The 18,696-nt window shown below is 40.3% G+C and overlaps 1 protein-coding gene across 1 annotated transcript in view; it reads right to left on the reverse strand.

The window, feature by feature from the left end:
- Positions 1-1,242: 1,242 nt before the first annotated feature.
- Positions 1,243-18,696, reverse strand: part of gpat2 (glycerol-3-phosphate acyltransferase 2, mitochondrial) — a 63,654-nt gene continuing 46,200 nt past the window's right edge. Inside the window, 14 exon segments of the mRNA XM_051075126.1 lie at positions 1,243-1,796; positions 3,537-3,592; positions 3,970-4,038; positions 4,409-4,529; positions 9,293-9,415; positions 10,480-10,536; positions 10,538-10,558; positions 11,222-11,406; positions 13,344-13,447; positions 13,597-13,757; positions 14,021-14,091; positions 14,278-14,408; positions 17,417-17,499; positions 18,383-18,481. Of these exon segments, the coding sequence (XP_050931083.1) occupies positions 1,680-1,796; positions 3,537-3,592; positions 3,970-4,038; positions 4,409-4,529; positions 9,293-9,415; positions 10,480-10,536; positions 10,538-10,558; positions 11,222-11,406; positions 13,344-13,447; positions 13,597-13,757; positions 14,021-14,091; positions 14,278-14,408; positions 17,417-17,499; positions 18,383-18,481 (1,398 nt within the window). The 3' untranslated portion in view covers positions 1,243-1,679.

Genomic DNA, 18,696 nt, shown 5'->3' on the forward strand with positions numbered 1-18,696 from the left:
TCTCAGAGAATTCCCAGGACTGAACAAACCCATTTACATTTTCTCAATACTGTAATGAGGTGACGTGTTGAGCCTGGTAATAACGTTTGACTGTTGAGTTAATAATAATATGAGAAATTATTACATTCAAAATTACATTCATTTGGCAAAAAATCTTGTCCAAAGCAGACAGAATGAATGTCTTGAATCTGAAATCAGTCAAAATTAAATCACTTTCAGTAAAAAAAAGGATGCGGGAAACACAATCAGTTACCAGTCTATTAGGTACACACACAAAACTAATGAGGTGTAGTGAAACAATCCTGCAATAAATCCTACCTTAATCATTGTTATAATGTTCAGTTTTTGATGATTTCAGAGAGGTGTTGATTCAGCTGTATGATCATGTAGTTTGTGGTGATGCATTACAATAACAGGAGTTTCTATTTTAGTCTACACTCATTAATATAAACAGGAAAATATTAGAAATAAAATGCAAGGAATTTTAACAGCACCACAAAAACATTATAACCTTCATGAAGGTAGAACTTGTATTAGATTGCTTTAGCTTTAGTTTTGTATAAATTCATAGACATAAATAGTGCGTCTGTCAGTGACTCTTCAGGTGTCACAGATGTTAGAGACCAAATCCTGGAGCTTTCTAATGCTGCATCTCCCTTTAATTAAGCTGTGTCCCAACACCACACCACATACTAACTGTAAACAGCATGTAGAATAAAAAAAATCTATACTGTATGCTGTTTTTACAAGAAGTCTGCTTAGTCTGCTTAGAATTAGTGTGTTGTATGGATGGATGGAGTGTGAGGGACATGTGTGACTACTGTTTTGGACTCAACAGTACCCTCAGTCAAACACTGGGTGGCAGTAGAGTGCCACCCAGTCAGTAACAGCTGATTAACTGTAGCATTGGTCTGTGCTCAATTTTGGCGGAAAATTACAGCCACTCTGACTCAGACTTGTACAAAAAGTCAGCCATAAACTCCAAAATATTAATGCCTGCCAGAAAAAAGCTGTTCTGTTCAAAGCAAGGCATCGATTTGTCTCTGCATCTTGGTGTCAAAAGGTCTACACCGAACAGAGAGGACTCTCCTGAGGTCTGAGTCAGCACAGAAAGATCTACATTCAGGAAGAAAGCGACTCCATGAGCAGTTCAGAAGATATGGTTATCTATAGGAATGAGAATAATATACTGCAGTAACAGATTTTAATTTGTGTAAATGAAATCCAGTCTGTGTGCATGTGTTAAATTTATGATGAAATGAGAACATTTATTTGTTTTAACTAATCAACTTGTGAAAAACACAGAACTAAAACATTTCCACATGTAACAAACTTAACTTGCAGCCTTCATTACAACATAAACATGGTCGAAACACAAGCTGCACTGAGCATCATCATCCTACACTGAGTCCTCACAACTGATTACAGGGACTTCATAATCCTCGTCCCCTGTGGCTTTATGCTAATGCTATTAGTAAAGATAAACTTAAAATCAATGTCTCATCACTGAAAAATCAAAATGCAATTAACCTAAAGGCACTGGCGTCCCGGCTCAGCATGCATGCTTTTTTTTTAACACCGAACCCAAGTTTCTCTGACACTAAGGGAGGATGAGGTCAGACTCTGCAACAAAACAAAGCCGTGTCAAGGCCTTGAGTCATGCTTCTCAGTTAAACACATTAATTGTAGAGGTACTGTGAGATGAAGCGGTGCAGTTTCTGCCTGTTCTCTGACAACTGGAACAAAGAGCTGACACCCAGGACGACGCCTCTCCTCTGACGCTCCTCCGAAAGGACCTGAAGTCGAGCGTAAAACACAGCACCGTCAGGACGACTTGCAACCAAAACACTTTTTAGACAGTAGCCTTTATTTGGACACTGCGAGCACGCAGCTTCTCTTATCTTCAGTGGTGTGCTTTTTTGTACAAGGCCAAATAAAAAACACTGAAGTAATAAAAGAGATAAAAACAGAACCCTTCAAAACAAGAACACTTCAAGAATGAAGAAGAAAAACAAAGCTAAAGATGTTACATAAATAACACAGAGCCACCTTATTCGCTCAGCAAGGTCTGAAATAATGAGGCGAAATGAGAGAGTCAAACTACAGACTGTGCCGTCCTTTCATTTGTTTTACTGATGCATAAACACTAGAAACAAATTTCCCCCTCAGTTTGAAGTGTAGTGTGTGAAAATCAAGCCAACATGACATCAGGGACTGGAATTATCTGTCAAATCCTAAAGACACAAGCAAGATAACGACCACTTCTGACTGATAACCTTGATAAGAGAGTTAATAATTTCCTCATGAGATCTTTGCAGATATATAGGTCAATGATGCTCTATTTTTAAAGGCAGCGATTCCCAACCCACAGACTGACAGAGGAGACTGATGAGCGCAGACACTGTCGACTTTGACCAAGTTGAAAGGCTGAGTGGTGAACTGCTAGAGCAAGGAATTTGTGCAGAAACACTGATTTATGTATTTATGGATCAAAAAATTTGAGATTCATGAGTGAGTTTCTCCATCTCTCTGACCACAACAGGTGTGTTTTCCTCCAGTTTCCCTCTATTTTTAAGTTGGCGCCCATCAGTGAGGTTGACCTTCTCCTTTTCATTATTCCTCGCTGTTTGCGTGCAGATGGCGATAACAGACGCTCATATTCCTATCTGCAAGACAAACCATTTGCCGCCTTCCTTCTTGCACTATATGAAAAACAACTTTCGGAGACTTGAAAACTGCTATGGCTCGATAATCCATCACAATAAACATAAAAACCTTTATCTGGTCTCGTCAAAGTTTCTGTTTCATCCTCGGTTCATTGTGCCAGAAGTGGAGTGTTTTCCTATCAAGTCACCTCACACCCCACAGGAACAAAGGGAAATATGTCACTGAGGAATCCACAAAAATAAGCAGCACTTACTTCAGTAAAATAAGCAAAACCTCAGTGTAAAAATACTCTATTACAAGTACAACACATTACAAACAAAATGAACTGAACTGAAAGTAAAAGTACTGATAGTGCAGAAAAATTGATGTAACACGATTTGACTACTTTATATTTGCTACAAATCATACTCATACTACTTATAGGTCCATATGACAGCAGTGCTTTTCTTTAAAAACGCTAATATGAAATCTAGATCACTGTGCCACAGTTAGGAGACTTCAACCTGCCTGTGCTGCTCCTTTCTGGTTTCTAATTTTAAATTGAATGTGTCCTTGGCCCAGTGAATCCTCCTTATATATCTGTCTCAAACATGATTGGATATGGCTGGTTCATATGAGGCTGGATTCCTGTTCACATTGAGTTTGAAGCTCAAGAATATTGTTGAAAAACTTTCCCAGCGACTGATTGATCATTAGTGATTTGGTTGATTTGTATTCAGGTTCTCCTGGGAACAGATCATGTAAGAACTGAACTTTTTGGGAGTTGGACCTCAACTTTCAGTCCTGAGTCGAGCTTTAATTCTCTGCAGACAGACAGATTTAGAGAGACACACACGCAGAGACACACACACATAGAGGCTGTCACTCACCCCCAGGTCTATTAGTGTTCTAACTGCAGTGTGTGCAGCCTCCACTGAGCAGCTCTCTGTGAGATACGGCACAAAGGCACACATGAATCAAAAGAACAGACAGATATCCAATATAGAAAAACCAGGTCGGGATAACAGAACAAAGCCATTACCAGTGGGACTGATGGAATTTTTATACTGTGTATTATTGAAGGGTGTCATTTGGGTAGTTTCTGATTGTCTTGTATGTTTTTTTAAGAAGACGAAGAAGAGAGCATGTGATGTAAGAAGGGGAGCTGCCGGGCGTTTCTTCTCCGTCTCCGCTGACTTGTTACAACACACACTGAATCAGTGGGACAAGGCGAAGAGACAAGCTTTTAAGGCTGCGCTTTTAAAGGTCTTCGTGTGTGCCTGCGTGTGTGTTTGTGGGAAGGGGACGTCAGGTTGAGCTCACCGTAGTGCTGTTTCTTCTTATCTGCTGTGTCACACAGATGGGAGTGTATCTGAGCCACAAACTCTGCTTCTGCAGCACGAAAGACATGAAAATAGAGGCAATTATTCCAGACAGTCTACAAAGTCAGGAGTCTTCATGGTTCAGTGATGTGCTATTATACTGTATATTTATGGCTGGTGAGGGGTCACAGCAAATGGCATAAATATCAGAGAGAAGAAGAACACTATCGGCATTAATTTTGACTTAATGTGGCATGAATGTTAAAGCTATTTTGCTTTAAAAACAACACGAACTGTTTAACTGTATCAAATAGAAATGCAAGTTTTAAAATGATAGTCCTGTTAAGTTATCATAAAGAAGTTTTAATCATTTATTAAATGATGAGATAATAAAATAATAAAAGTAAAAGATAAACACTGTCCAGTAAACATAGGTATACCTGGCAGAGGTGTGTCGATGAGGTCAAGTGCTGTTGTGGTCCAACAGAGCGAGCGCAGATGTCCAGCTAGCATACTGCAGAGGAAGAAGAGCATCTCTGGACATTGACTTGGCTGGCTTATCTAGAAAAGTGGACAGAGACCGAAGCAGTAGTTATCAGAAGGATGAGGGGTAGAGCTGGAATAAAAGAGAATTTTCCACTACAATGAGCACATAGTGAGAAATCACTGTCAGGATAAAATACAGCTGGAGGACGCAGAGGCACAATACTGTAACATTTGCTGGGGCAGCACACTTTTATGTGGGTGTCTCAGGTTCAAAACACAGTGCCGGTGAAATAAACGTTATATTCCTATCTGTGAATTAAAACTTTTTGTTCTGATGTAAACTATAACCTACTATAACCATTGCAACAGTGCCACTGCATGGCATGTGTGTTACTGAGCTAGCATGTACAGTATGTTAAGGTGGGAGGTTTGTTTGTTGTGCTGTATGTGGGAGGGATGGACGAATGAACCAAATAACATCTGCACACTGATTCTAACATAAATTAATTCAAATGAGATGTTTTGATCCCAGTAAAAATATATAGCTATAAACTACATGAAAGGAAACATTAAAATATGATTTACCTAAGATCATACTAAAATGCCATTTATCTACATAAATTTCTTGCTTGGAGTCAGAGTGCAGCAGTTACTCTTTTCACCCAAAAATGTAATTCAAAAACAATGGGGACTAATGTGCTGCTATTATAGCCTTCACTATTCTTTTAAGGCTTCAACATGATTTTGGAATCTTGATTACAGGGATTTGTTTCAGCCACAAGTTAACATCAGGCACAGAGACTGGATCCTAAAGCCTCAGCTCGAAGTCAAAGGTGTTGGATAGGGTTGAGGTCAGGAATTGGTGAGGGATAGTTGACTTCTTCCACACCAAACTGGGAAAACCATTTCTTTATGGGGCTTGCTTTGTGGGTGGGGGCACTGGTCATCTGTTTAAAGGTACATTATGCAGGATTTGTCCTTGTAAAAGAAAAATAAGCAGTGAATCAGAGAGATGAAATGTTATTTTGAGATTGTTTCGCAGTGGTTATGTTCTAAAGCACAAATAAAGACACCCACTCATCCACACAAACCTGCAGGAAAATGCCACACTATCATCCCAAGTTCATCCCCGTTCTAGGTAAAACAGACACACAGACCTGCAACTCTTTATATTATATATTCATATATCATATATTTCCATGACACCGACAGAGAGCAGGCACAGAGACGGACAGAACGATTCAACCTAGTCACTATGTTTTTATTGAGTCCTTCACACCCTGCGCTGCTACTGGCTGGGGATTACACACCCTCTGCCCAAAGGCTGCAGCCCCAGTACAGAAAAATAAGAGGAGACTAAATTAATGAAAATAAAGGCAGAGGGCAGGGTTTCTGCAGATAAATACACCACCACACACTTCTAGCGAGTCAGAAGTGATAACTGAGAGGGATTATCTTTGTATAAGGCTATACTGCATTGTGCATATTATACCTTTAAGGGAAGCTGGAACTCTACTTCTGCTCCACATTCATGTATTCCGACATTTACCATAAAGACTGAGCTAATGGTTACATTTGGTAATGAGGGAGACCATAAAACCGGAGGTTCCAAAAGCACTTTAACAGTTTAACGTTGTGTATGGGGCCATATTATAATCATGTAAAATGGAAATATATGTGAGTTTATACTGTAGAGTGCAGCTGGTCCTGTGAAATTGCCTTGTATTCGTTGGTCATTACACAGCCATACAGAAACCATTATGAAATGTTAAGTCTCTCAAGGGATGAATGCTCACACCAGCACAGCATACTGAACAGTCTGCAGCAGATATTATAGTTTGCTTCTGCTATCTACACATATGACCTCAAGGAAACTTATAAGACCATTTTGTCTTTGTCAAGACCTTCCTTTTGTATTCCTTACAATGTACTTCACAAAATGTGCTTAAAAATATATGAATCAAGATTTAATTAAGTGTTATTTCTTCCCAACCGACATTCTGAATGGAGCCTCATCCAATTTTTCAATGAGCAGTGGCCATTTAGTAGATGAGGCTAATTCAGTTTGTGTTTAAACAATCATTATGTCAATGTGCAGCACTAGAAAAGATCAATACACAGTAGAACTTAAAAATCAAACTGGCAAAGAGAAAAGAGAGGGCAGTCAGGAAAACAGCTAATAGCTGAGTTATATGAGCAGAAGAAACACATGATAACAAAAAGGGCAATGTAGCAGCTACGAACAAGGCCAGAGGGGCTGCTTGGCCAAAAATTACTCAGTGTACAAGTGGATCAAATGAACTCCTAATATTTAAACAATGCAAATAAGCAATTTTTTAAAGAAATAAATGTCCAAAAGGACATGGTAGCAATTAAAGATGTAAACACTGACATACTGGTGAATATTAACTCATCAGACGTATCTGTATCAGTGTGTATGTTGGCTGATAAAAGCCATGGAAAGCCATGCTGCACCAGTTTCACTTGTAATTTATAAATTTCCTGACAGCCTGCATTCATATATGAAAACGTTTTAACATCACTCTCTACAGCACACATGAAAAGATATCAAGAGGATTTTTAAAAACAAAATTAAAGACTTTTTTAGTAACTTCCAGTCCTTCCTTTTTCTGAGAGAATTGAATTCAGTGCTTTTTTCAAGACTTTTCAAGACCTGCAGATTCCCTAAATTCATTCATCACAGAGCACTTATTTTTCAACTGCTAGGGTTCCTGCTCAGTACATATCCCCGGATGCAATTCTACAGAAAACTGTTCATTTCATCACCTAAAGCCTTTAAGAAATGAGGTGGGTAGTTGTTGCTGTTACTAGTGGAGAACTGCCATCTGAGAGAATAATGTAAGCTGAAGAACAATGTAAATAAAAGAAGATACATCGCCTTTGGAAAAATAAGATTCTACATGAGCAGTGTGTTTTAAACTTCAGGTGTTTAAGCACAAATCTCCAAACTTTGAGCCTACACAAGACAAGGGTTCTTTGCGAGAATTAGATACTAAAACGACTTAACCTGAATCACTGCCAACCTGCTTTGTCAGACCACCTGAAGTGAATTTATGCAAGCTAACTGATACCAAGCAGTAGAGGAGGAGGTAAGGGAATATATTTTTTTAAATATTTGTTTGGTATGGAGGTGTGTTCTGTCCTTGTTCAGCACCTGAGCTGGGGGCAGCAGAGTAGAGGCGTCAGGAGGAGAAGAGTGAGTGCAATGGATGGAAAAGTTAAAAGATTAAAGTTTAAAAGAGTAAAGCTGTACAAACATTCATGAGGCTCTTCCTCAGTGGACAAAGCTTTATGCAAACATAGAGGTGGCATTTTTCTTTCTGGACTAGTAAGTCAACTTGCTTGCAGCACAGGTAGAACTTATTTGGATGGATTCTGTGTAGCTTACCCAGGCTAGTTATTTTCTAATAAAAACAAGGTCTAAAATAATGGCTGTAAGTAAGGAAGATAGATAGTATCAGCCCAGCTGGGTAAAGGTGAACTACAGAGGCAGCATACTAAACAAAAAGCAAGGTAGTCCACATACTGAATATTGAAACCTCCAAAAAATTGTTAATGATGCAGTGTTTCAACCTCCAAGGTCTTTGACTGGCAAAAAACAGTCTGAAACAGCTGCAATTAGGAGATTATTATCACATGATGATGATGATGATGATGATGAAACCAGCTATTAACCGTCAGCTGTGGCTCCACAGGTAGAACTGGTCATTAAAATTAATTTCAGTGTTGGTGGTTCGATCCCCAAGCTGCTCCTGTCCACTTGACTTGGTGTCCTTGAACAAGTCCTCAGTTGCTCCCGAAGGCTTGTCCAGCACCTTGCATGTGTGACTTGCACTAGTGTGGTGGCTGTGTCTGTGTGAATGAAAGGCAAACTGTACAACAGTTTGACTGCAGGCCATCATCAGTCATTCTTTGAGAACTGGTGTGCTGACTCCCTGTTCTTTTCTTTTGTATGTCCGTTCAGTCAGGACTCTCATGTCAAGGTTTCAACCATTCAATGCAGAAATATGAGTTTAATATGTTTTTTGGCATATCCAGATTGATCTTAAAAAAGTCTAAACAGGAATAAAAACATGGAATGTGTTTTTTTCTATGTGGAGTTGGTTTGAAAAGCGATTTTTGATGCTGTGTGCCTCAATTTCTCAGGCTTTCACAATTACCAGTGTATCTACTCTGTGCACTCCTCAGTGCACCTTTAAATGAAAATGTGTTAATCTTTTATTGCGTTTTGATATGCTGAAAATGAGAAAACAATGGCTCATTGATTGATGATGGTGATCTATCCAGAGCTGTCCTATTATCAGTTATTCTAATAAAGTCTGTGCCTATCGAGGTTACTGAGCTTTGATTGCTGCTCTTTTTTTTTTTAATGCAGTTTAAGTTGTACTCATACTGTTATGAATCTTGAGGCATCTCAAAGTCACTTTGCAGCTTTTGTGACTGAGGCACCTGCACTTTGAGCACTGCCTGTTTGGTCCCTCTGGAGGTTGGTTAGCTGCCTCGTGCTGCTTTGAAAAATCTCATGTAACAGTCATGACAGTTAGGCTTCTTTTAAAGCTGACACACACTGCTAATCGGCATTCAGGATGCGTGACTCATTTGTGTAGGTGCTTTTGTAATGGAGATTTAGTAACTTCAAAGTACTTTTTCATGTGGTGTTTCAGGCATTTTTGTACGTGCCCTGTAGGCAGTCACCTAGGGTGTCATTTTTTCATAAGGCCGGGCCAGCGTGGAACATTTTTCCCTTCATGTAACCTCCGGTGTTTCTCTAAGGCATGTGAAGAAGCCAGAGGGGCCAAGCAGCAGCTCTTCTGTACCTTGTAAGAACGTAGGTCCTGCTCTTCGCAATCAGAGTCGCTGTGATAAGGGTCGTCAGTGGTGGTCCAGGTCAGAGTGCCCTCTTTCTTCCAGAAATCACAGATAGGGACGTCTCTGGGAATCTACATAGGGATGGTAGATGGTAGAACAGACAACAGAATATCAGACTGTAACTCTGTGTGTGTGGTAAGGCCATATGTGACTGATTTAAAATACTGTCTTAATGCTGTCTGACTAAGTCTTTTGTTTCTGATAAACTCTGTCCTCATGTTTATATTTTGTGTCAAATGTCTTCTATGATTTCCATTAAAAGATGAAGGAATGCAATAATTGTAACACTAAACAAGGCTCTGCACACTAATTACCTCTCTGAAACTAAAAGACAAGATCATCTTAATAATCATTATCTGTCTGCCCCTGACTGCTTCCACTGAGCTTGTAACATGTTGCTGAGCTTTTTCATTAATTGACTGTTTGTTCTTGTTACTTTGTTTCTGTCATTCTATTAAACAACACTGACATTTCATCACTTTTTAAATTGATATGGTGAACTTGTTAGCAAACAGCTGCTTATGCACACATCTAGCCGTTACAGGGAAACATTATCATTCATTTCCTGGCCACCTGGTGAATTCTAAGTCCAATAATCAGTCTATTTTAGTTTAGTTTTGGTCTCCCTGAGGGAAATATCTGGCTGTGTAGCTGCTAAATACTCCACTATATTCACCACCTGGTTGCTGACTGTCTCTGTCTAAAGTTTGGTGCTCAGCAGGTAGAGTACAGTTAGAACTCTTCAAGCTGAAAACAGCTGCCTGCTGTGAGCAAACACAACACTATGAGAGTGGTGAAAGTGAACCAAAACAAAAAACCACCAGACAGCTTTTCTTTATTATCATTATTATTTTACAGTAGTTTTTCCACTTTACTTGTTTACTTCCTCTTTCCTAGCTGTGTGTTGTACAGTTCTACCACTGAATGTATAAGAAGTTATCGAGTAAAGGTACTGTATGAAAAATTGACTGTAACTTTTGAAAAAATGGTATTTGATGATGAAATGCAGACCAGATCATCTATATTTCTGAATAATGAATTTAACTTGAGGAAATAGCATTCTCAAAAACAGCACTGTCTTAAATTATGTAGTGTTTGAGAGCAACTTTTAGAAATTTTCCAAAGTCTTTCTTACTTCTTCCATGATCAGGATGCCACAGCGTACCAGACTGTCAACAGCGTCCAGAGCGAAAACTCTGTGGCAACTGACAGGGCTGCAGAAAAAGAGAGAGAGACAGAGGGAGGGAGGGAGAGAGAGAGAGAGGGAGAGAGAGAATGGATAAACTGAATGGTGAGGCAAGGTTAGAGCCACAAACAAGCTTCAGCCCATCACCTATCTAAGGAGTGTAGAGGCAGACAGCTGACAGAGAGCATGAGGTGTGTAGTAGAGATGTAGCAGAGATCAGAGGAGGAGAATGAGAGATGGCCGGCAGGGGAGTGATAGCAGGAGCAATATTTTTCAACGAGGAATGGGGTGAGAAACATTTCTGCAAGCCGAGGAGACAAGAAAGAGCTGAAATGAAAGGTGGGCAAACAGAGAAAGGAATAGTATTTCTGGCTCAGATTCGGAGCCCTTGATGTCAGTCTGATAGAGCATGTACATACATAGCCACAGACATACACAATAAACACACCCATACATATGCACGAGTGCGCACACACACACACACACACACACACACACACACACACACACACACACACACACACACACACACACACACACACACACACACACACACAATCCAAAACCTCTCACTGTCTGAGATAGCGGCAGCAGAGCAGGATGAATGGCTGTTCAGCTCCATTAAACATCCATTGAATGAGACACACTGGGTGTGTGCGTGCGTGTGTGTGTGATATGAATTCAAACTCACTGGCATGACGCCCGGAGGCAGGAGATGGCAGAGCTGCAGGGCTCGCTCAGTCAGCTCGGACTGACAGAGCACCACATCAAACTCCATGTCACCTCTGACCTCCTCCCCGTCCACGCCGTCACTCCTCACCCTGCTGCTGACGCCGCTGCTGGCCACCTCGCACAGCATGGCTGACACCGCACACGCTACGGACAAAACACACACACACAAACACCTGATCGCTTGCTCCAGTTCGTTACGCACATACAAACTGTGAGAAAACTCGTGAACCTTGACACGGTCTTTGTGTGATCTAGGATTTCCGCCATGTACACAAGTGTTATGTATTTATTTGTACTAATTATCCCCTTTATCCTGCTTCCATGTGCTGGTGGGAAAGTCCAGACGGCCTGATTTTTGTCTCTAAACAGAGCTGCCTTCACACTCCATTTTATCACAAAATCAAATCTGCAAGACAAATACTCAACACAAATCATTACATAGGCTAGGGGAGATTAGAGTCCTAAAATTAGTGTTTATTATATGGCCAATATAGCTGCCTCAATGTAGCTGATTTAATTTATTTTTATCACCTGAGGTTAGCATCCATGTATCGGTCTATTACACAAAGGCTTTCAGCATTACACAGCCCACTGCCCACCACCTTCACTTCCTATACAACCAAAAGAAGTCATGCAGGAATACTGAGTCACGCAGAAACAGAGACTTATTCACAGAAAAAAACGTAGCTTCCTGTGCTTTGAACAGTACATTATTTTTACCTCTATCAGTAAAGTTCACCTTGCTGCTGCCTGGCAAGCGATTCAGAAGTATCTGCTGCCGTACCACTGGACTTCGGAGTGGTTTTGTTCCTCAGGCTGCGAGAATCCTGAATCCATCCTCCATCCTCCATCCTCCACACTCCACTAACTTTATTTTTATGACTTGATTATTTATTCATTTATATAACTTTTGTTTTTTGTAAGTAGCATAAAGGGACTACATCTGTAGAGCACATAGTTGAGTCGAGTTTAGTCAGCAAATAGCTCTTGGCTCAAGGATGAATTGATACACGAACATCTGGTTTGATTTTGGGATAGAGGGCTTTTTACCATTAGATGATTACCATATATTACTCACACATATTATGCTGTGTTCCTAACTCTACTGCCAAACAAAGACACCAAAATAAGGTGATTCTGCAAAACACTGGACAATGTTCAATGCAAGTGTTTTCAAAATAGTTTGGTAGCTACAGTGTTGTTAAGGTTATAGGGACTAAACAAAATATTCACAGATATTTAAATATGAAGTCCCTCCTCCCTCCAAGGACTAAGATAGCGTGGCTTTATATCTGAAAAGACAGGTGTGCTGGTTCTCACTGACGACCATCTGACCTTTTCATATAACTCTCAACCCTCTCAACCATAACGTATCTGTCATTAAAGAACATGCTCTGTTCCTCTGTGTAGATTTCAGTTGATAGTATGGATCAGAGTAGGAACTTCAAAGGTTCCTGGTCCTGTGAAATGCATGCATTTTTTTTTTTTTACTTTCTGGAGTTTTGAACAAGCTTTAAATCAGCACATCAGGTCTGCAGATCATCAAAAATGAACTGAAACATGAAGAAGGGCCTGGTTTTAGGTACATCTGAGTCTTCCAGTTAAAGTTTGTCTCCTCGTATCATTCTGCTGCCTGATTTCCATCGATGACTCACTTGTTATGTGTGGTGCAGCACTTCATTTATGAGGGTTTTGACGTCAATATCTGCGCATCACATATATTGACACATTTGAATTTAGAGAAACGAGAAAGCACAAACAAAAGTGACAAAAGGCACACATTCAAACTGTTGACCAGTCCTCGGCTTCTTTTTAAAAGCTGCTCTGTGTACAGCACCCTGACACTGTTTGAAGCTTGGAATTCCTTAAACATTAAAAATATTAAGTTCTAATACTTTAAAATGTCATGTTCATCAAACTGATTTTCCACACTGACATGCCAACAGTCAGAACCACTGCCAAAGCCTCCTACGAAAAATAAGGTGCCTGGAGAACGCAGGGTCTCAACATGATATTTAAGCTTAAATGTTATGAGAAAGTTTTGTCAGCAACACAAAATACACGCATGAAAAGTCACTCACCACCAACAGCTTCAAGGATAAAGGTGTGTGTGACAATCTGAGCATGGAGGTCGAGGTGAAGTGTGGCAGCAAGTGAAGGACGGGGCACAATAAAAGGGTCTTTCCTAGGAGAAGAAGAAGAAGAAGAAGAAAGGACATTAATGGAGACTGAGATTTCACTGAAAAGGAAATTGGATTTCTGATAAGCAACACACTTTTGCTGTGTATAGCTGTCAGTGTTTTTTTTTTTTTTTTTGACAGACAGAAAACCAACCTAGATGGCACTGCAGCTATGACGAGGTAAGGGGCAAGCAGAGAGAGGGAATAGTGGACAACCTCTGCTAAACTTCCTCCAAAGCCGACATCTTTGTTCCTGAACAAGAGCTCCTCCGTGAGCCAAGCCACATCACGACACAGGACCGACGCACTCACACCCTGCGGAGGACAAGGATGGAGAAGTTCAGCTCCAACATCAGACGTGAGCATTAACCATCTGGTGACATTAGTTAGAGACTGGTGGCTATGACTCAGAAAATCACTGTCACACTCTAATAAACTAGAACGAAAACCAATTCTGTTTATGAGCCTCTTGGAGAACTGATGGATCCTTGGAGGGGCAGGGGCAGATTTGAACACTCACAGCACACTGTGGGCAAAATTGTTCAGCAAACACACAAGCACAGGAGTGATGCCTGTACCTTGCGGTGCTTGTACAGCAAAAGACTGGACACCAGACTGGTGGACATCACAGCCATGCTGGAAGTTGCAGCTAGAAAGAGAGAGAGAGCACACACACACACACACACCACACACACACACACCACACACACACACACACCACACACACACACACACACACACACACAGATAATGCGGCACAATTTGCATACCATTAAAACAACAGCTTATAACGACTCATTTACAATTCAGCAGGGGAACATAATCCTGGACCTACAGAAGATGAGGTGGAGGATGATGGTGATGCTGAGGTCTCTCTCTGGATGAGTTGGTTCTTCAGGTTCAGATGCATAATGAGAAGAAGGCAGGAGCCACGACAACCTCCTCCGCCCCAGCACACTGTCAGCTCTTGAGAGAAAAAGAGAGGTGAGGAGTGAAGGATGTCAGGGTGAATTCATAGTAAATTTATTCCAGGTTGTCTCAACTAACTTATTCTCCTTAAGAGTTATAATTTTCATCAAAACAAGCACCAAAACTAATCAATCAAAACTGTTCAACTGGGAAAACTAGTTGCTAGTTGGTGGCTTTTATTGTGAAGCAGCCAGGAAATGCAATTCATCACCACAATAAAAGATAACTGCAAATATCTATGAAAACTATGTCTAAAAAACAAAACAAGTTTAGTTAGTTTAAAATATTGCAGGAGTAATGGAACAAGATGGAGTTGCTACATGAAGAGCAACTGTGTCCAGCTGTTGTGTGGAAAACTACATCATGGAAATCAGATTGCAGTCGCCATGATGGAAAACAGCCAGTTACTTTAAAAAAATAACTTAAGTTTATTTTGTTGCTCTGTTAACTGACACACCAGTTGCTCCTCTGTTGTATTCCTGTCAAAGTCGCTGTTCAAGGAGCATTTGCTGTAGTTTAGAATCACATTGTCTGTCACCATGGTAACCACAATTGTCGCCAAATCAACCAGAAGTAAAATCTTAAGGATTACAAGATTAACAAAGAATAACACAGTCGGTGAACTGAAAGAAAACATTCTGTTGGCCTTATGCCATACAAATGTGCTGCAGTAAGTTGCATTGTCATTGTTGAGAGAGTTCCATAACATGATAATGTGACTCCCATTACAAGTATATTTGTTCCAGCTGGAAAAAAAATTAATGGTTTCATTTAATTATATAACATGGAATTTTTGAGTGACAATCACTTCACTTTTATCACAATATTTGTTGGCTAAGCATGAGAAAATATAAACTAAATTTCAGGAAAACTCTTTACAGCTGTGAAGAGAATTCAGAGGATGACTTAACACCACAATTATAAGAGGAAATGTGTGTGGGTAAAACAACTCTCTAGTCTCAGTCCCTTTAGGTGCACACAAGCAAATAAAATCTCAGCTGTATCACCCAAAAATGGAAGTGTGCGCAAAACATTTTATGAGCTGCTTATCTGAGGCTATGCTGGAGTGATATAAGTATTATTTATGCTTCTTAGCTGTGCAAGTGAGAGATATACATTCACTGAGGCTTTATCAGAAACACCATACTAATACTCAGCAGGTACTCCGTTTGCTCTCACAACAGCCTGAACTCTTCGTAGCATGGATTCCACAAGATATTGGAAATATTTCTTTGAGATTCTGCTCCATGTTGACATGATTGTATCACATAATTTCTGCAGATGTGTCAGCTGCACATTCATGCTGCCAATCTCCTGCTCTACCACATCCCAAAGGTGTTCTACTGGATTCAGATCTGGTGACTGGCGAGGCCACTGGAGTACACTGTCATATTCTTGAGAAACCAGTTTGTGACAACTTTTGTTTTGTGACGTTATCATGCTGGAAGCAGCCATTAGAAGATGGTAAATTGTGGCCATAAAGGGGCACACATGTTCAGAAACAACACTCAGATAGGCTGTGGCCAAATGATGATTTACTGGTATGAAGGGGCCCAGAGTGCCAAGAATACATTTCCCACACCATTACACCAGCAGGGCAAGTTGGGTCCAACTATTGATTGCCAAATTCTGACCCTACCATCTGTGTGCCTCAGCAGAAATCCAGATTCATTAGCCCAGGTTATGAGTTCCAGTCTTCAGCTGTCCACTTTTGGTGAGCCACTGCCCACTACAGCCTCACATTTCTGTTCCTGGTTGACCAGAGTGGAGCCCAACCTGGTCCTCTGCTGTTGTAGCCCATCCACTTAAAGGTTTGCCATCTGTGCACTGGAAGAGGCTTTTCGGCTCACCACAATTGTATGGAGTGGTTATCTGAGTTACTGTAGCCCTTCTTTCAGCTCCTATCATTCTCTCTGACCTTGTTTCCATCAGCACAAGCTGCTGCTCACTGGATATTTTTGGATTTTTTTTTTTTTTTTTTTTGCACTATTCTGAGTAAACTCTAGAGATTGTTGTGCATGACAATCCCAGGAGATCAGAAGTTTCAGAAATACTCAGAAATACCAACAATCATGTCACATTCAAAGTCTGTGAAGTCATATTTTTTCCCCATTCTGATGCTTGAGGTAAACATTAACTGAAGCTCCTGACCTGTATCTGCAGGATTTTATGCACTGCACTGCTCCCACATGATTGGCTGATTGGATAACTACATGCGCAGGAGTACTGATGATCCTAATAAAGTGCTTAGATGTACAGTAGTGTATTATAGAGTGTGTCATATCTGGCTCTGTTAATACGTCCTACAGACAGCAACACTGATCATCTCAACCAAGATTAAATAATATATGAGTGTAGGCACCTAAGTAAAACGAGTGTTTACATGAGAGGACTTCTGAGTTTTGTCACGTCAGCCCTCATACTCCCTGTGTTTTATGTGGGCAAAGACAAGAAGCTTCAAAAGCTGAAAACTCAGCAGCTGGGGACAAACAGAACGACTGAACATGCTAATGATGAAGATATGCACAATGGACTAAAAACTGCTCACATGCTGGTAACAACCCAATCTAACTATCCTTCTCCACCTCTTTTCATCCATCACTTGCCATCTCTTTCACTCAGGCTGTTTTTCTTGTGTCGGCTCTCTCAGAAGAATTAAAACATTTTAAGGGAGAAGCCACTTTGCTCGTCAGAAGCCAAGCAGAGAATGAGCAGGGATGTTATTTTCTCTCTGTTATCTTTTTCACTGGCAGACTGCGTAATGTTGATGGTAATTGGACCGAGCCTAAGAGGATGAAGACTCTCATCAGAGCTCGGATCATATCTGTGCCAGATTTAAGATTTAGTGGAAAGTTTATCTTCAAAGTTCAAGAGAAAGTAACTTTTCAATTTCACAGATGTTAGATAAAACACAATCCAAATCTGAATCCCACTGTGGTTTGTGCTTGTACAGTATCATCACTCACTCATGCACATAGGTAGATATACACAGGTGGTTTGATTACCTGTTGTTGAGGATAACGGGCAGCAACAGGTCCTGTAGAGGGAGCCATTCATCTACTCTGCACCTCCCTGACTCGCACATCTCCTACACACACAGAAGCACACACACACAAAGGATAACAATGCTCATGAGCACTCACTCAAAGTGGAATCTTTCTAAATCATTCAACAATGATGTTCTGATTAAGTGAGTTCAGAAAATTAGACAAAGTTTGTGTTTAAACATTAGATTCCCTTTATTTTTGCTGCAGCTCATTCTTTTATTATTACTGCCATACAATAACCTTCAGCTGCACTCAGTTGCCAGTTTGTTGAAGCTGTTTATAGAGAAGTGCTGATTCAACTTTACAGTCATTTTGAAGGCTACAGTTTGTGATGTGTAGCCTTGTATTTCATATATTGAGATGTTTTTTTATATGCTTAATATAATAAAATAAGTAACATCTTAATTTCATGGCCCAAAAAAAATCATTCTGAGATAGGATAAGGTCAAAAGAAGAACAATTTCAACATTCATTTGTAAAAGATAATTTGGTTAGTACACCTCCAAAGGTCAGTGTGGTTTATGATAAAGATTATTCTTTGCTGGTCTGTAAATCTGTGGTTTCAAATCTGAGGGCTGCAACCCCACAAGTGGTCCCAAGATAAATCTGAGATCACAACATGATGATTAAAGAGACAACAAAGATGAAAGGACAAAAAAAATCTTTTACAAAGAAATATGCATTTCCTTCAGATTTTCTCTCATTTTTGCTTACTCTCTACTGAAAATACTGAAACAATAGAGGGGAAAAATTACTTTTTGACTGAACTGCTCACTCATGTTCACACAACACCTATGGCCTTTGATGAGGTGTAACTGAATAGACATAATAAAGGGTTTAAAGAGTCACAAGACAAAAAATGCTGAGAAACACTGCTGCAAATGACTCGCACGTCTTTGATGATGTGCTCTTTTTGATGTGCACCTTGAGAGAGAAAGGCTGTGCGAGGTGGATCCTCACACTTCCTCCTGGTGTCCTCCAGAGAAGAGACCACAGCCACTGCAACACTGTGCTTAAGCCAACCTGCGAGGATATATAACACACGCACTTGTTTTACTGTCCTCATTGAGACAACTCATTGCCCATGCATTCCCCAGCTCCTTACCCTTTACCTTTAACCATCACAGCTTCACATCTATCCTTAACCCTTACCCCACTCCAAAAAGCAGTCCCCATAGGTCAGTGTGTGTTCAGGTTTACAGTCCCCACAGGGATATAAAAACAAGTGCACGCACACA

This window comes from Lates calcarifer, linkage group LG13 (assembly GCF_001640805.2).
Source record: "Lates calcarifer isolate ASB-BC8 linkage group LG13, TLL_Latcal_v3, whole genome shotgun sequence".
In the NCBI taxonomy this organism is placed as follows: Eukaryota; Metazoa; Chordata; class Actinopteri; family Centropomidae; genus Lates; species Lates calcarifer.